The 18,031-nt window shown below is 40.2% G+C and overlaps 1 protein-coding gene across 2 annotated transcripts; it reads left to right on the plus strand.

Moving 5' to 3' along the window:
- The first annotated feature begins 842 nt into the window (after positions 1 to 842).
- On the plus strand, positions 843 to 12,744 carry LOC101170588 (acylamino-acid-releasing enzyme). 2 transcript variants are annotated; one of them, XM_020704497.2, is made up of 22 exons: positions 843 to 1,073; positions 1,697 to 1,832; positions 2,566 to 2,641; positions 2,719 to 2,794; positions 2,884 to 2,987; positions 3,060 to 3,194; positions 3,356 to 3,447; positions 4,090 to 4,127; positions 4,216 to 4,337; positions 4,399 to 4,459; positions 5,308 to 5,402; positions 5,516 to 5,567; positions 5,733 to 5,906; positions 6,393 to 6,496; positions 7,451 to 7,583; positions 7,660 to 7,743; positions 7,833 to 7,913; positions 8,778 to 8,866; positions 8,991 to 9,184; positions 9,295 to 9,397; positions 9,600 to 9,706; positions 12,496 to 12,744. In XM_020704497.2, exons 1-22 carry the CDS (start codon positions 956 to 958, stop codon positions 12,593 to 12,595), a joined length of 2,274 nt encoding a protein of 757 aa, XP_020560156.1. In that variant the 5' UTR covers positions 843 to 955; the 3' UTR covers positions 12,596 to 12,744. The 2 variants fall into 2 exon arrangements, with proteins under 2 accessions (XP_020560156.1, XP_011475146.1); XM_011476844.3 differs by lacking the exon at positions 5,733 to 5,906 and having other exon boundaries at positions 844 to 1,073.
- Positions 12,745 to 18,031: the final 5,287 nt, after the last annotated feature.

Consider the following 18,031-nt stretch of genomic DNA (forward strand, 5'->3'; position numbering starts at 1 on the left):
ATGAAATTTTTTAGACTTTCAGTTCAAATATAGATGAAAGATGCATGTTTGTGTGCTTCAGTGAATTTATTTCCAAATGAAATAAATCCTAAAAACTTGAAACATTGTGTATCTTGATAATTATTTTAGAAATGACAAAAAATCGTAGTTATTAAAACTGCATTGCTCAGATTCACAACTCTATAAATTCTAAATTTAGAAAATAATCAATTGGTTATCCCCTAATGTCCTGCGGTGGACTGGCAAACCGTTTGGGATGCGCCCTGTCTTTATCCAACAGTTGGTGGGATAGGCCCCAGCATCCCTGTGGCCCTGAAAGGCATTGAGTGGGTTTGGAGTATGGATGGATCAAACTGCAGGTCTACAAAGGTTAATCTCATAGCCACTGCACACTTACTACTGTTTATCATATAGTAATTGTATTTTTAGTCTTGACATCTGCAGTTTCTTTTAGAACCGTTGTAAAAAAACAATTTCCTTGTGTAATGTGTTAATTATGTTATAAAGGACTTAGAAATTGGGATCATGTTGAGAGCAGTCAAGTATTGCAGTAATGAGCAGAACTTGAACATATAGAATTAATTGTTAATTTGGTAGAGAAAATGTGCTTTGGTTATAACCATGGCCAATATTCCTTTAAGCCACATTGAGAAGACCATTTAAAGTCCATAATTTTCTTTTTCCATTTGAATTTTTATTTAGATTTGGAAAATAGCCAAAAAGCTCAGAGTTTGGTCCATTCGTCTATACCTGGAGAAAAAAATATTGCCTCCGCGAATTTGTATCTTTTTTGGACTCTGGCGCCTCTGGTTGTCTCTTTGTGAGTTGCACCCCTCCAAATCGAGAGAAAGTGGTATAGTCCATCGGTGGATTTAACATGGAGGCGCTGCAGTGGTGACACTTTCCGGCGGTTCTAGTGGATAAAATAGATGCTTTGGATCAGCGGCAGACCCGGATGGAGACCGGACAAATTGCCGGGGTGTACGCGGAGGTCAGCGGCTTTCCAACCCCAGTTTCTGCTCATGTTAAGGTGGAAGAGCTCCCAGAATATCGAGTCTACTCAGTGACAGCAGGTGAGCTAACCGAGCCAACAGCATCAATCCCAGCATGCCCCACGGCAAGAGGATAAACATTCCCAACTCTCATGTTTCTCCACCATCTCTCGCGTATGACAATGAAAAGCAGCACCTCATAATGGCAAACAAACTTATTAGAACATATATCAGCTATATTATAAACAATGAGGGAATTTATAAATGTTTTTGTTTATTTTTCTTGCATCTGTGTCGTATCATGAATTAATTAATCCGTTTTTTTTTTGCTCCAACCCAAATGTTTTTAGGTCTAATGCTGACATCAGAGATTCAAAAGTTCTATAAGTGAACTCATTTGTTTATGAAAAAAAACAATGGGGTCCAGATGACCCAATCCTTACATTGTCTCTTGACATTATCCCTACCATGACAAAGGTGGATAAAGGTGAAGAGGATTTCATGTAATCCATGGACACCAGTGAAGATCACAAATCATTGAAGAAAAAAGGTTTAGCACACTGTCTAGTGGGTCTAGATGACCCCGCTCCCAATGTTAAAGTGCCTAGGATAGCACAAGGGCTATTCTTTAAAATGTGTGCATCTGTGATAATGTGAACAGCTATACTTCATGAACCCAACCTTTTGTCTGTGTCTGCATGCAGACTGGAGTCAAAGTGATCTGGTCCGAGGTTCTAGGCTTCATTACTCGCAGCAGTGGACTCTGATCGCCGACACCAACAACCACAAGACCGTCAGAACCGTTCTCCCACCCGGACCGTTTACACCCGTCTCTGGAGAGTCAGTTCTGTCAAAACCTTTTTGTCCCATGCTGGAGAAATTTGCAGTGAAAGTTTGTCACGACCTGCAGACCCCCTAGTTTTTGGTTTAAATATCTTATCAAACTTGATATAAGACAAAACAACTATACTAGGAAGTTCTCGGTTACATGTAACGACTTGTTTTAAGACAATAAATCCTGAATATTTTGTTGAAATTTTGATCTTGAAAACATACTTTGAGCAAAATCTTTACTAAACCTTTTTTTTACTCAACACACCGTAATACTTTGAAGCACCGGCTTCATTTGTGATGTTGAGAAAACGATTTGCTTGAGTTAGGGAAACTGGAAAGTTTTATTTGACCCTTATAGTATTTATAACAGGTTTATCTTGAAATGCGTATTTCTATTCTTACTCTAAGATGATTATAAAAAAAGAAATGAGGATAATTTGGCTGTTGTAGCACTTAAAATATGATGTATTTGAGGGAAATATGTATAAATATTCCAAATTAAAAGATAAAAACTTTTTTTGACTAAAACACGCCTTATTTTAAGACATAGTATTTCCAATTATCGGAGGAATTTTACTAAACATTTCTGTTTATAGCAAGGTTCAAGATTTAATTTTGCTTTAAAATGGCAGGAATCGCAGAGATTTTTTCCATGAAAACCATTTCCTTCCAGCCCAGTCTTGTGTTTATTATGGTTCTAATCGGGTATTTTTGTATTTTTTATTTTTTTGCACTGCAGGTTACTAAGGGCCTTTTCTCCTATCCGGGGCTTAAAGGCCATTGTAAGAGAGTCTGGAAACCAGCAGTTGCTTGAGGTAAAGCGGCTGTATCCCAGCATCCCAAATAAGCCTGTTGGTCAAACAGTCTGTTGTCTGTGTTTGTTGCTGCTTAGATCTGGGATTGCCATGGACTCAGAAAATGCCTCAACCTCACTGCCCTTAACATTCATGGCAGAGTGTATGACGATGGTGAGTAAAGCCGAGCTTCTTCCTCACTGAGATGCGTCTACGTATTTCTCTGTTAAAGTACCGCTAATCCTTCACTTGTGTGCTTCCAGCCCAGTTTGGCTCTCTGTCATGGTCTGAATGTGAGGACAAACTGCTGTATGTGGCAGAGAAGAGCAGGAACTCCTCAGCAGGTGGAGAGTCTGCATGCAGAGAGGTATGAAGTGCTCACATGCATGCGTTCCCCTTGGGTCATTTGTCTCACATTGATCCATTTGTATTCAAACAGGACAGGAATGTGTATTGTGAAGACTGGGGGGAGGCTCTGACCAGTAAGAGTGTCCCAGTGGTCTGTGTGGTGGATCTGCACAGTGGTGTTGTTGATGTGTTGCAGGGAGTCCCGGAGGACGTCTCACCCGGACAGGTAAAGATTTTTTTTATCATCACTTTGAGAGAAGCTGGCAACTTTTTGAATTATTGAAGAGTTTGGAGCCAAAAGCATGAACATGATGTGAAGCTGTCAGTTTTGAGGCTGTGTTTGTGTGTTTACGTGTGCATTTATGTATTTGTGTGTGTTATCTCCAGGCTCTGTGGGCTCCTGACTATCAGTCAGTATTTTTTGTTGGTTGGTACCATGAACCCTTCAGATTGGGACTGAAGTTCTGCTCCAACCGAAGGTAAGAAAGATGCAACATTTATTGTTATTCAGCAATAAGACTGCCAGCAATACAAATGTGTCCTCTAGTAAACTTTTCTAAGCCTGAATATCTTCCAACCACATCAGACTACTGAAATAACTCCTTTTGGTTTCTACAGAGAACATTTTTAGAACTTTTTTAGTGACGCCAAATGTGAAGGGGTCGGGCTCTTGGAATTGTAGTTTTTGGTGGATTAAAAAAAAAACTTTGTACAATTTTGGACAATTCTGGTTGTCAGGAGGTTAACTGACACAGACACACTAAACTGTGAATTCTAAGGACATATATATATTTTTCTCCCTGAAGTAAACCCGGACATTTGTATCCAAGTATTCTTATTGTAGTAAACTTTAATTTGCAGAATGAACTTAATGCTTCATTGTACATTTTTGTAAAAACCTTATTTAATTTAAAATGATTATTTTTTGGGGAAGAAAAGACATTTTAGAAACTTGATATATACTTTTTTTTTACATTTCTTTACTGTTTTTACAACAAAATAAAAGAAGTAATTTTTAAAGCCTTAAGGCCTTTAAGTTTAGAATAATTTAAAAGGTTGGTCAAATGTCCCCAAATGTGCATGTGACTTTTGCCTCTCCTCATCTCTGTACTCTCTTCCAGCTCATCTTTATTTGTACTCGACATGGAGGGACGCTGTGGTGAGAATTTCACCTGTGACCTCACTGTTAAACTTTCCATCTCTGCCAGTCTGATCTCTGTGCTGTCCACTCTCCCCCCTGAAAACAGAGCGTCTTTCAGGGGCAAACCTGTCGGTGTCCTGCCCTCGGCTGAGTCCTGACGGCTCCACGCTGATCTTCCTGCAGGGCAGGGTGTTTGGTCCTCACCACCAGTGCCTCAGCCTACAGCAGGTGTGCTGTAGTTTTGTGTTGGTTTTTGTGTTTCATCTGTTAACTGTTTGTGTTGTTGCAGCTGGACCTGAAGAGCAGGAAAACCTCTGCACTGATTGATGTCCTTAACAGACCTCAGGCTGGTAGGTTATACCTGCTAATGTACATGCAAGTGCAAGTCAAGTTTTTTTGCATTGTTTGGCCAGGGAGGCGACTTAAACTTAGGAGCAACTTATATTTGATTTAAAAAATATATATTGCCACATATATTTATTATTTTCCCACTAACAACTGCTAGAGGGCACGGTAGATGTATGAAACAGTATTTGCTACTTACAGAAACGGAGAAGAAGATGCGCCTTCCAAAACAAACATGGAAGAGAATGTGATCATGTTTCTCCTAAACTTTATGATACATTTCCTATTTGCATTGAGAAATTACTATTTTTGTTTTTATTTATCCATCCTCCGACTAATGCGGGGCAGCAATTTGTCAAACTGGGTCACAGAGAGACAGAGGTAGTGCTGAGAGTGTCCATAGTTCAGACGCAGCTCCTCCAGTAGATGGTGAGAATATCTGAATGATTTCATGAACCCAGACATGTAGTCGTGATTACCAATTTTATTTGGAAGAAAAACATTGCAGCGATGAGGCTTAAAAGTTGACGATAACTTCTCCCACATCCAGCAGGAGCGTCAAGTTTATGAGCAGATTTTTGGACTTGAGTAGCAAATTTGACGTGCGTTAAAAGACAGGCGGGGGACACTATTTTGATACATGAGTTCAGTGTTCAGTGTGAGTGCAACATTACACCAAATGATGTATTTTCTGAATAACTCCACCAGGCTTGGTGGAGTTATTGACTTACACTCAGAAGCGACTTATAGGCCGAAAAATACGGTAGTAATGACTTATCTCTACATTAATTTACAGAAAAGGGAAATAGTTTGTCTTTATGTGGGCTGTGAGAGCTTTTTCTATCCATCTCAGGTGAGTTTGCAGGCGTGTATGAGACTCTTTCGCCCTGCTGCTGGTCTGCAGACAGCCAGAGGGTGGTGTTCAGCAGCGCCTGCAGAAACTGGAAGGTACGATCGCAAGCTTCCACTTTAACATTCGCCACAGGGCTTTTTAGGTGTCTGATGACTTTTTTATACTAAGTTATGTCATTCTGTTGCTTCTCTCATTTGTGTCTCATCAGGATCTCTTTGTTGTGGACAGGAAGTCAAAGAAAGTCTTGTCCCTCTCTGATAGTAAGAGCCCACCTTTTCCTCCACCTCCTCCCTTAACTTTACTTACTTCATCTCCATCTATGTTCTTCCCACCTCCTCCGCCTACCCCACTCTCTCCCACATTTCCTCCTCCTCCGTCTCCTTGTTGGTCTTCTCATACTCCTCTACCTCCTCCTCCTCCTCCAGCTGTTCCTCTCTCTACTTTACCTGCTCCACGCTACCCTCTTTTTCCACCTCCTCCTCCTCCTCCTCCTCCTCCTTTTCCAGCTCCTTCTCTAGCCTCTGAGTCTTTCCTTCCTCCACCCCCACTGCCTCCTCCGCTGTCTCATCTTCATCAGGAGCAAAAGACAGATGTAGAAGGTATGATGCAGTTAATTTTTGACCATATAGAGCAGGATGTCATCTGCAAAGAATCAAAATGTTATATTTCCTGATGACATTGCCAAGAAGAAGTAAGTATAGAATAAAAAGTAAGTGTTCCAGGACAGAGCCCTGAGGGACACCACATAGAAGATATTTGTGATTGTGAAAACTCTTGAGTTAAAGGAACTTAGTATGGTCAGAAATATTGAAATCTAAGATGGTAAGAGTTTGGTTATGATGCCAATCATATGGAGATGTTTAGATGAATAGTGTTGGATAGTAATCAGCTGCTGAAGACAATTTCTACCATGGCAGTCTCGGTGCTGAGAGATGGACGAAAATTGCATAGAAACTGTTCATAGAGGATCATCAAGGATAATTATACATGTCTAGCCATCATAGTTCCATGTCAGGTTCACAGTTTTTAATGTTGTGTCCTCTGTACCCTCTTTGAGTTCTTCACGATCAGTTTATGTGCTGCAGATCTCTCTGCTGCTTCTAGAGATTGTGGCAGTTGGAAGCTGCTGACCATCCAGAGAGACCTGATGGTGGTCTGTTGCTCCAGTCCTAACACCCCCCCAACTCTGGTAGGAGATATTCCTAACTACACTTCCACAAACCCTCTTAGGAAATTTACTGTAACTTTTTAAACATTAGTTGCAGCAGCCCAAAAAAAGGCATAGTAAAGAAGACGCATTTTTGAGAGTAATTAATTTAATTTAATCACATTTAATAACTTTTTTTATTAAAAAATGTACAGGAACATTTACACGACATTTCATCATAACTGAATAGACAAGAATTACATACTGAATATCTGCAGGCTTCACTACCATAGCACATTGATCCTTATTTAGCTTCAGGAAACAAAGGAGGAATCTAGCAACGAGTTATATAAGCTAGAGTCGCTATGCTATTTTTTTGCGTAAGCAAAGTTTGACCCCATATTGGATAGGTCGAGATCCCGGCTCACTGGCGTGCAACAATTGCACAAACAGAAGTGAAAAAACAAGGATGTGACTTCCCACAAGTAAATTATTACTGACAGCTAATAAAGGAAATAACTTTTAGAAAACGTTTTAGGGAATTTTGTGTGAGTTTACTGTCGGAATAGTGAATGTTTAGGCTGATCTTGCAGTCTATTCAAAGTCAATGGTAGCATTAGACTTTGCACCATTTCCACGTTTTCTGGCTGGACCACCAATTTTTGTTTTTGTTTTTTGGAAAATGACCTGTTGAATTGAAGCATTTTACTAAGTGGAGGAAAAGAAACTAACCAGTATTTCCTTGGTCACGGTGAGCGAAGCCCGCTGGGTGCATGTCCCCCACAGCAGTGGCTTTTCAGCAAATGCCACCCGGAAATTAAGCATTTTATGGTCATGTTGCTGGATCCGCTAAAAAGTATCTCATTGTTTACAGACCTTTCCAATATGGCGTCACTCTCTACGTATATCTTGGATAATGGTAACAGGCTAGCGTAGCCTCTCTAGCAAAATAAGCAAGTAAAGACATTTCTGTCTGCTGCTTGGATGTTTGCACAGAGGGTCGGATTCCTTCCAGAGAAAAGTGAGGCTATGACCTGGCAAACCCTGCAGCAGCCTGCCATGACCTTTGACTTCAGCTGGACCAGTCTAGATATTAAACCCCCTCCAGAAGAAGACAACACGCAATATCGTGAGCTTTTCGTTTCTGCTGCACTGAGTTTTAGATTCTTCTCCATATTTTACCAATCTGTCCTTATCTCATCCAGCTGGTCTGGACTTTGGTTCTGTCCTGGTTAAACCTTCACGTCCGTTTTGTGACAGCAGAATACCCCTGGTTGTCTTCATCCATGGTTTGTGTTCTCTTTTTTAATAGAAAAGGTATGAAAATGTGCCAAACTATAGTTCATGTAGTTCATTTTTGTACTGTATGCTCCTCCAGGTGGCCCCCACTCACAGTTCCCTGCAGAGTGGAACAGCACCACAGCTGGGCTGGTTAAACTGGGCTGTGCTGTGCTCATGGGTAAGACACATTTCTGCACAAGTCTGTTACAAAAATGACGCGTCATGTTGAAAGTAAGTTTTTACCATTTTTGTGCAAAACGCCACAAACTCTTCAGTCTGAGAATTTTTGGATCCAGTAAAAAAAGTAATTCAGGTTTTTATGAGGACAAATTAGGATCAGTTTAAAGTGAATGAAAATCCAGATTGTGAGAACATGTGAAGGATTTAAAACAGCTTTAAACTTGAAAGCACACATTGTAAACTTGAAGGAAATTTTGAAAATTTGAAAAATAAAATTGCAAATTAATTTTTTTTTCAAACTTCCACCTTTAAAAATTGAAAGAAATATTGGTAGACTGCTGTTTTGTATTTTTATTTTTTTGTTGCTCTCCCTCTTTACTTTCAGTTTAAAATCTCTTGCAAAGTAATACATTTTTTCCCCAATTAAATATTTCCTTCGAATTTAATTTAAAACTATTTTTACATTTTCTACATTTTTTTTAAACTCTGGTTTTCTCTCAAAACTCATTTGGATTTGGGTCCCATACTTTTTACCCTAATAATAAGCCAAACAAAACAAATTATCTCAAAATAAAATAATAAACTTGTATAATGAATAATATTTGCTAATAGAACAAACCGAAAACTTAAAAAGTTTTTTTTTTCATGACCCAGCCTTGAACATCTTGTGGTATTTTCTGTCCCCATATTTCTGTCAGATAAACCTTGACCTTCAGCAGGACTGTTCATTTGAAATATCTGCTTAAATTAGTTTGTCCTATTTATAAAATATGAAGTCTCATGAGATTTTTTACATAAATGTGAAGCTTTAGATTATTTTGTCTTTTTTAATGTTTTTTTTCCCATTCCTGCCTCCCTGCAGTGAATTATCGAGGATCCACAGGGTTTGGTCAGGACAGCATTCTGTCCCTGATCGGTAATATTGGCTCTCAGGACGTAAAGGATGTGCAGGTACCAACAAATTCAGAAACAACTGTGAGGCATTTATTTTCTGTAATGATAAAATGTATCATTCATTGGTCTGTGAGGAGCTGAGGGAGCAGATGTTCTTCATGATCTTCATGTTTTCTCAAAGCGAGGTGTTCTTGCTGCGCTGTGGAGCGATGAGACCCTCGACCCCAAGCGGGTTGCTGTGATTGGCGGTTCTCATGGTGGTTTCCTGTGTTGCCATTTGGTTGGTCAGTACCCGGACTTCTACAAAGCGTGTGCAGCCAGGAACCCCGTCATTAACGCGGCCACGTTACTGGGAACCAGTGATATAGTGGACTGGTGAGGGAAACGCAGACACGGCAGCTAATTCCATGCATCACACTCCAGCTTAGTTATATTGAATAGCTCATGCTCACCTCATGTGAATCCTTTTATGTTGTCACGTCGAGGCGCTACACCAGTGCAGGCTTTCAGTTCTCCTATGACAGCGTTCCCACTGCTGAGGTCCTGGCTGCTTTGTTGCAGAAATCCCCCATCACTCATGCAGTTCAGGTCAGGCTCACGCACACTGCTTTTAAACTAAGCTTTAAGTGGATATGATGTTTGTTCTTTTAGCCATTTCAGGATTTTTTTAAAATCTGTTAAAGGTTTTTATAAAAAGGGTCAACATTTTCTTACTGATGTACCTAAATGTACAAATATAAAGCATTCTGGCCAACAAACATGGTCCTTAATGTAGTGTTGTGGTGTGCAGATCAAGGCAGCGGTCCTGCTGATGCTGGGGGGCAAAGACAGGCGAGTGTCTCCTCATCAGGGGCTGGAGCTTTACAAAGTGCTGAAGACCAGAGCTTCACCTGTCAGGTACAACACAGCATCAAATGCAATATTTGGGAGACAAATATGTCAGAGATGAAGCTCTATCATGACAGCAAAATAAAAACAACAGTATAAAGAAATTGCACACAACTGATCAATATTTTTTATGGTCGTCAGAGCGAAACACATCATCAGTTTTAGAATAGACAGGCATTATCAAAGACAAGGACAGACAGGAAGAGAACTCAGCCAGTATGCAATATGGGCTAATAACAAATGACAACGTCCAAAGAACCTAAAAGAAAACAAAATCCACCAAAAAGACAAAGAAAGTTACAATGAGGTAATAATACCCTTTGCTAATATCAAGTGAACATGGAAACATGACTAATTACTGCAACAAAACCACATATTATAATTAGACAACAATGGATTCACACCATTGACTGTATATGAGAACCGATCTGACTGAGTGTGATGTCACCCATAGAAAATAGTTTACTTCAAGCTTTAATGAAATGACATCAATTCACTCGCTATTTTTTTCACAAAACGGACGCCATTGTGTTGAAGTCAGAAATCTTCAGTAAGTAGTGACTGGTCAGAGTCGATCTGAGTCATCATTTTTATGGCAACCCCTCTTGCCTATCAGAAGTGAGCTTGTTCAAAAGCCACACCCCTACCACTGAAATTGGGCTCAAGAGAATCTGTCAATCAAACTTTTCAACGTGAGACCACAAACGTTTGTTAAGGGCAGTTTACAACTTGCAATAAAGAAAGAAATATTGTGCAAAATGGTTAGGAATGGTTATTCTGACCAATAGAATGATTGAGTGACAGCTGTTTATTACTCTAGAGCAGTGTTTTTCAACCAGTGTGCCGCGGCACACTAGTGTGCCGTGGGAGATGGTCAAGTGTGCCGTGGGAAATTACCCTCATTAATCATTCACTGATCTAAAAACATTTTCCATCTCCAGGAAATCAGCTCTTTGTTCATCCAAACAGGCCCTGATAAAACACTGAGTAGTGAGGAATATAAAAGATCTTAAAATTACTTTTTCTTTGTGTTTATTTGATTCTATTAAAGACATTTTGATAAGAATGACGGTATTTACCTGCAGCTATAGCGGTTTGCGGAAAAGTCCCGCCCCTTTACCTGTCTCCGCCAATCATTGTTGAAGGCTTAATCACATGTCAGCAGTCTGACCAATCAGAAGTGGTTAAAGTCTTCACTTCCTTGTTCTTAATTCTGCTCATAAATTCTCTCAGTTCCAACAAAAATACCAGCTAAAGCTCGTCTTTAGCGGTGTAGCTTTCCACAGAATCCGGTGTCAGACCGTGTCAGACCGTGAACAAAACAATGAAGCTCACAGACGCGAGTCTTTCTGCCCTTTTTCGGCAGTTTTCACACTACATCTCCCATGATGCATTGGCTTAAAGGGCCAGTGTCCGAGCGCACAATGAGTGCGCGTGAAATGTCTAGAAACCTCAACGGACAAACAAACAGTTTTTTCTAATTTTCTAATTTAACTTTTATTTCATCTCTTAGAAAAAACAGCCGCAACGTCCTGCTTTTTTGGCCACAATTATCACAAAATGCACGTGAGATTGCGGGGGGGGGCTGTCGATCAATAGAGACCATGAATTTCTGCTTATTTTTTTTTTTTTTTTGGATGCTGGTGTGCCGCGGGATTTTTGTCAAGGTTAAAGTGTGCCGTGGCTCAAAAAAGGTTGAAAAACACTGCTCTAGAGAAGTCTGTGGGATTTTGGCTTCATGGAGCTGGGAGGTACTTCCTGTTTGGAACACCATGGGGGTAGGGGTCATTCAGTCCAGTTCTCATATAATGTCACTAGCTGCGTTTACGTGGACAAAAGTAGTCGGAAAGAACGCCTGATCAGAATGTAAACACGTCATGTAAAAAACACGCCGTTCGGAATAGTCTGCCCTGATCAGACTCGTTCGGATCAAAATTTCTTTCCGATCAAGATAGGTGGGTTATTCCGATTGTCGATCGGATGGTTGTGCATGTAAACGGTTCATTCCGATCGTGTGTCACTACTGCTCTGGTTTACGTCATGCCTAGACGGTGTTTTGCTCCAGAGAAGGCTTTTGAGCGCAAACAGAACCGACCGGCTGCTCTGTGGACGCCCGGTCTGAAGCGCTGCTCCGCCCTCGCCCCATGTTGAATTCTAATCCAATCTTTGATCCCATCAAGATATTTTGCACATGTAACCGCGGCTAGTGGTTCAGTTTTCGTCAGAAAGACAAGATGAATGCTTGATGCAAGAAAAATGGGACAAAAAACAACATTAGGATAACAGGAGGCACCAGGAAGACCTTTAGGATCAAGCAAACAAAATTTAATGTAAACAACTTCTGTCTGCCTCGTCAAAAACATGAAGCTGATTGTAATGCACCACTTTGGGCACAAAACCCTATGAGGAAGACTACGGTTGCAAGTCAAAGCAATTTACCAGCTCCAATCCATTTTGTTTGCCAACAATTTTTCTTAAATTGAATGAGCTCTGACCAATCTGACATGTCTGCAAACAAATTTGGTCATTCTATATTACAGTTTATATTGTACACTTGTACATATTTTACATACTGATTTATTTGATATTATATTTCATGATTTTCGTTATTTTTTGCACTAAAATGGTGATGCTTCAACCCATTAATATCATACAATGGACAATGACAATAAAGCAAATAGAATCTAATCTAAATCTAATGTAATCTAATCTAATCAAGTAACAAAAAGAAACTTTACCAAATCAAATGTAATCATACTTATTGTGTGATTTGTTTGTGTATTTTTTGCTCTTTCTAGATTGTTATGGTTTCCAGAAGACGGTCATTCTCTGTCCAGGGTGGACACACAAGCTGACTGCTTCGTCAACACTGCTCTTTGGCTTCAGCAGCATCTATGAGCACAAACAAGGCCAAAAGAGTGGTTCATAGTTTCTTCCACTTGCCACTGCCTTTCAACTGTGCTACTTTATTTATGGAAATGTGCAAACATTTTGACAAAAACAATTGTTGAAAAATAAAAGATAAAGTATCTCAAAATCTAATAAAACTGCTTTTTGTAATGATATTTTATCTATTACATGCCATTAAGTGTCATATAATAGATTATTTAAAAGCCAACCTAAAGCCAAGTTCTCCACTTGACGGAATCAAACAAATGCTGAAAGTTACATGTAACTACGTTCCATGAACCTTGGGTGACCACTAGAGTTCCCGGCCCCTCGGGTTCCTTGCATTCTCGGGAGAAGAGTTTGGGACTGTGCTCCCGGTTCCACATGACATTATAGCCTCAAGTGGGTCGGTGGGAGGTCTCAGGTGACTTTCTTGTCAGTAAATTCTTGAACTAGCCATATGCAAGAAGGATTCTTCAGTGCTTAGACCACCACCTTCGGTGGTCAGGTGGGGTGAAATAGAACTGGTTTTGCACAACAGTAAAGCAATAGATGTGATTGGTCCAAATGTCCAGCAGATGTCAGTCTTTGTTCACATTTGTTGCGCTTTCAAATTATCTCAGCTGCTCAAATTCCAAATGGAGAAATAAATTTCACTTCGAATGAAAGTTAGCATAATATATCCATGAAACCCTTAGTCTAATGTCTCAGTCTGATGTTTTTCTGGTAAAGTAAGAAAGGAGGAGGAGCCCCTAACCAAGAATGCTTTAGTAAATTTGGCCTAAAGCATGTATGAACTGCTGCAGAGGTAAAAACTCTTTTTATGAGACTAAGAAGTTGAAGCACAAAAAAACAAAATGTTCCCTTCTTTTTTGAAAGAATAGACATATGGGCCTGAAATACTGGGGTTGTAGCGTCTGTTGTGTCTGATCTGACTATAATGTCCTAAATGGTGGAGATAAAAAAAATATAAATACTTGTTTGAGACGGCAGTTCAGAAGTGTCACTTTCCTGCTTATCAGGCACAACATTTATTTTCTTTTCTTTTACAAAAAAAGTTGGGTTATAAATAATACAGGATGACATTATCTAGAGCTAGATTTGCATTACAGTACAAAAGGATTTATTTGAGAAAGTTTACTGTTAAAAGTGGGCATTTCCTGTAATGATAATTGACTTAGAATTAATCCTGATGACACTAGAGAAAAGAGTCCCTTCTCACAGTTTAAACAAAAGTGTTTAAATCAGAGAAGCTCCTCTTTCTGTATCTAAAATCCCAGAGCTTTACTCCACAATGATAAGACTTCGACACACTGAGACGAGTGTTTGTCACCACATTGGTGGCCTTGTTCGGACGCAATGGTGGCCTTGAACAGTTGCATCACTTTAATTTCCCAGACAAGACAAATGGTGTTTTTCATCGGCTACCAGTGACAAATAAAACCCATAAAGGCTGAGATGAATCAATGAGGTGGCTGATGTTGCCTGGATATCTCGCGCCCTTGTCCCCAGACACTGTGGCGGCATTAATTGTCCTCTCCGCCAACACCCTGCTCTGCGGCCTTGACTGCAGCTGCCAGGTGGTGAAGTCACTGTAATGTGGGTGTTGGATGAGGTCACCCATTTGGGAGAAGGATGCAGGGAAGGATGAAGGTTTTGGTAATGATGAAGGGGGGGGATAAAGGAAGATGGAGGGAGAGAGGTTTGCGGCACCCCTCTGTGGTATCCCAGCATGTGGGCTGGGGAACAGAGATGAAGCATTGTTAGCGCACAGAGGCGGGGGGAGAAGACTTGATCGCAAGCTCGGTATATGTGGGAGGTGATCGGACAATGGGAGAAAAAAGAAAAAAAAAGAGGATGGCTGCATTTTCTGACGCGGCTGAACAAAGAACCCTTTGGTGGTGTTTGTTCTGGTGCTTCCCTCTCCAGCCAGCTGCAGAGAAAGCCTGAGTAAGCAGAACATAGCAGAGCAGAGCTGGACAGGAAGGAGATTAGCCAAACAGAGTCCAGTTGTTGGTAGTACATCTTTACTGGATCACCACATTTCCCACCAACAAACGTGGACGTTTGGCCGCAGATGGGATTAACAGAAAGAGAAAAGAATTCGATTGAGTGCTTACATGAAAGTAGATACTCTAAACATCAAGAATCAGCACACTAAATAAATACTCTTTTTTGTAGTTAGCTGGAAGGTACTGTCTCATTTCCAGAAAAGACTGGAAAGTCTTGTAGCCTAGGAATAAAGAGCTCTGTTAGTCTGGTCCAAAAGTAACAGAATATGACTTTCAGCGCCTCTGAAAAAAGTGACATGACTTCCTTCTTTAATGAAATGCTTTAACCTTAAAGTTGAGTTGAAATAACCCTTTGCTAGAATGTACCAGAAACTCCTTTTAGTGAGGAAATTGTGGCCCAGTTTGCTTTATGATAAATGTGCTGTGTAAACTCTTTCTTTTACAAAGAACACGACTAAAGTTTTGGTCTTGAAGATAAAAAAACCCATCTAATCCTGAATGGTAACATAGGTATCTTTTTACATTAAATGTGACCACAAGCCCTTGAGCCTTCACTTTGAAATATTGACTGAGAGCTGAGACGTGTCTCTCCATGGGGGAGTAGGTATGTAAAATGGTCTTTTCATTGCTTTCAATGCACACGATTCAATAAAACGTGGCCTTTAGCCTCTTTAGACCTCGATATTTTTGTTGTACCCCTCACCACTGAACCCTCTTCCTGCTATTAAACCCAGTTGTCTTTGTCTTCTTGCTTTTACCATGAAGAAGCATGTGTGCACGTGTGCACACCGTTCATTCACAGGCTTATTAAAACAGGCTTTTAGTGAAAGGAAGCAGCAGGTTATTGTATTTCCTTTGATGCACTGTTTGTTAAAGGTTGTTTCAACACAAAGAACTCTACTTTATAACCTGTTGTTATGCCTGTGCCCCTTGTGTTGTCGCCTTTTCCTCCTTTTTATTTTTCTAGATTAGTCTTTTGAGGACTGCCCTCCTGCGCTCTGTTTTGAAAACTAACACATCACAGAAGACGTTTGTCCCTTTACTGTATCAGGGGGATTCAAGCTGTAATTTAATTAGGATTTTGTTTTAATTTCCGTGCGATTCCAAGTAAAAATTAGTCTTATTTGTGTCTCCAAACTGTTGCTGCCCAGTAAGAGACCAGTCTTACCTTTTAGCAGTTAATTGAAAGATTTAATTACAGACCTGCTTGTTCAATATACATATAAACCCTTTCCAATGAAAGTAGTGTTTTTAACATGTTAAACATAGCTCATGCCCTAATGATGTACGGCATATATCAAGAAAATTAGGCTTTAAATCGCATTTCCGAGTTTATCTTTATTCAAATAGTAGTGAATCAGGAGCAGATGAAAAAAAAGCAGTTTGAAAAAGATCATATTTTTGATGTAGACGTTACGTACTGCAGCAGACCTCAAGCTCCCTGCTCCGCTCCATTCTGATGCATTCATTTGTAGACAAAAGGGATCCATGTACGTCTTTGTTTTCCTCGTCTGAGCTGGAGTCTGGCTCAAAACTGTACTGGATAGCGCCAATGTTGTAATAATAATTTGGTACACCGGTAATGCTAGGTTGATGTTGTAAGGGGCTGTAAGCTATTGGGAGAGCATGTAAACAGATGGAGGATTGGAAGAGAAGGGGCTTACTCTGTGCCAAGAGTCCTCCCTGCAACTCAGAGGTGAATTTTTAATAAACTCCCGCAGCTCTACAGAAACTGTGGCCTAGAAAACGTCAGTTTTTCTATTTAGGCTTTAACAGCTTAATCATACTTAAAAGACCACTGGAAACGATTTGAAAATAGATCAAAAGACGATTTGACCGGTTCTTTAAAATGTATACTAAATGTTTTTAAGAAGATGTTCACACATTTGAAAGTTATTTGTCTTGCATATATGACCAATAGAATTTTGACAATAAACCCAACCTTACCAGACTGTCATGCACAAGGACCCCCATGAGCAGTAAAGCTAAGCATAGTTCTGTAAACAAACCTATTTGTGTATTTTCTTTTTCTTTTCTTTTTTTTTGTTTTGTTTTTAATATTTAGAGAACTATGATCGCATTTGAGTTTCTACGAAGATTCTCCAAATAGAAAAAAAAATACATAAATCCTTCCAGGTTGACACAGCAGCTTTTCCCCTGTCAAATGCTAGTAATCTGAAATCTTTACTGGCTATATACAGGAATTACTCAATGACTCATGTATTCAGATATTTTTTATTTACTGTATTTGAATTTTTAGCAGCACCTTTGATTGACAAATTGTCATTTTTAACCCTTGTGCTATCTTAGATGACCCCACCCTTACATTGACGTGTTCTCCCTACCATGACAAAGGTGGATAAAGGTGGAAAGATTTCATGTAATCTATGGAACACCAGTGAAGATCACAAATCATTGAAGAAAAAAGGTTCAGAGCACTGTCTAGTGGGTCTAGATGACCCAACTCCCAATGGTAAAGTGCCTAGGATAGCACAAGGGATGGAGCGCTATATATATATACTTACGCCCCTCTCACCCTCCGCGGGTGGTTTTCTCCTCCAAGCTCGGGTCCTCTACCAGAGGCCTGGGAGCTTGAGGGTCCTGCAGTATCTTAGCTGTTCCTAGCACTGCGCTTTTCTGGACTGAGAGGTCTGAGGTCTTTCCAGGTATTTGTTGTAGCCACTCCTCCAGCTTGGGGGTTACTGCCCCGAGTGCTCCAATTACCACAGGCACCACTGTCACCTTCACTTTCCAGGCTTTCCCCAGTTCTTCTCTGAGTCCCTGGTATTTCTCCAGTTTCTGATGTTCCCATCGCTTGGCACTGCCACATCCACCACAATGGCTTTCCTCTGTTCTTTACCACCACTACAATGTCTGGTTGGTTCTCCATTACCATCCCATCAGTCTGGATCTGGAAGTCCCACAGGATCTTTGCCCTCTAATTTTCTACCACCTTCGGAGGTGTTTCCCATTTTGACCTTGGGGTTTCCAGTCCATATTCTGCACACATGTTCTTATATATTATTCCAGCCACTCGATTGTGGCGCTCCATGTTGAATGAAAAACAAATTAAATTGCCATATTTAGCACAATGTGCAATCAGAACCGAGGAGACTTCTTCATCTTCTTTTCTCAACTGTGGAAATTCCCCACAGCCTTTGTGGTTCTAACTCCTTATATCACTATTTCTTAGCTGGTTTGCTTCCATTTTTTGTTCTTTACAAATAACTGATCCCTCTAAACTCACTCTTCATCCCTGGCTATTTTTGGGGGACAGTGGCACGCAGGATAATCAAGGAGTAGATGAGGGCATCTTTAGTTCTTATCTAGAGAAAAATGTACAATAAAGATGATTGACACAAATGCAAAGCTGTTGTTGTGCTGGGACATGAGGCAGAGTGGAATTACCCTCCAGTATTCATTCAGGACATTG

This window comes from Oryzias latipes, chromosome 7 (genome assembly GCF_002234675.1).
Source record: "Oryzias latipes chromosome 7, ASM223467v1".
Lineage (NCBI taxonomy): Eukaryota > Metazoa > Chordata > Actinopteri > Beloniformes > Adrianichthyidae > Oryzias > Oryzias latipes.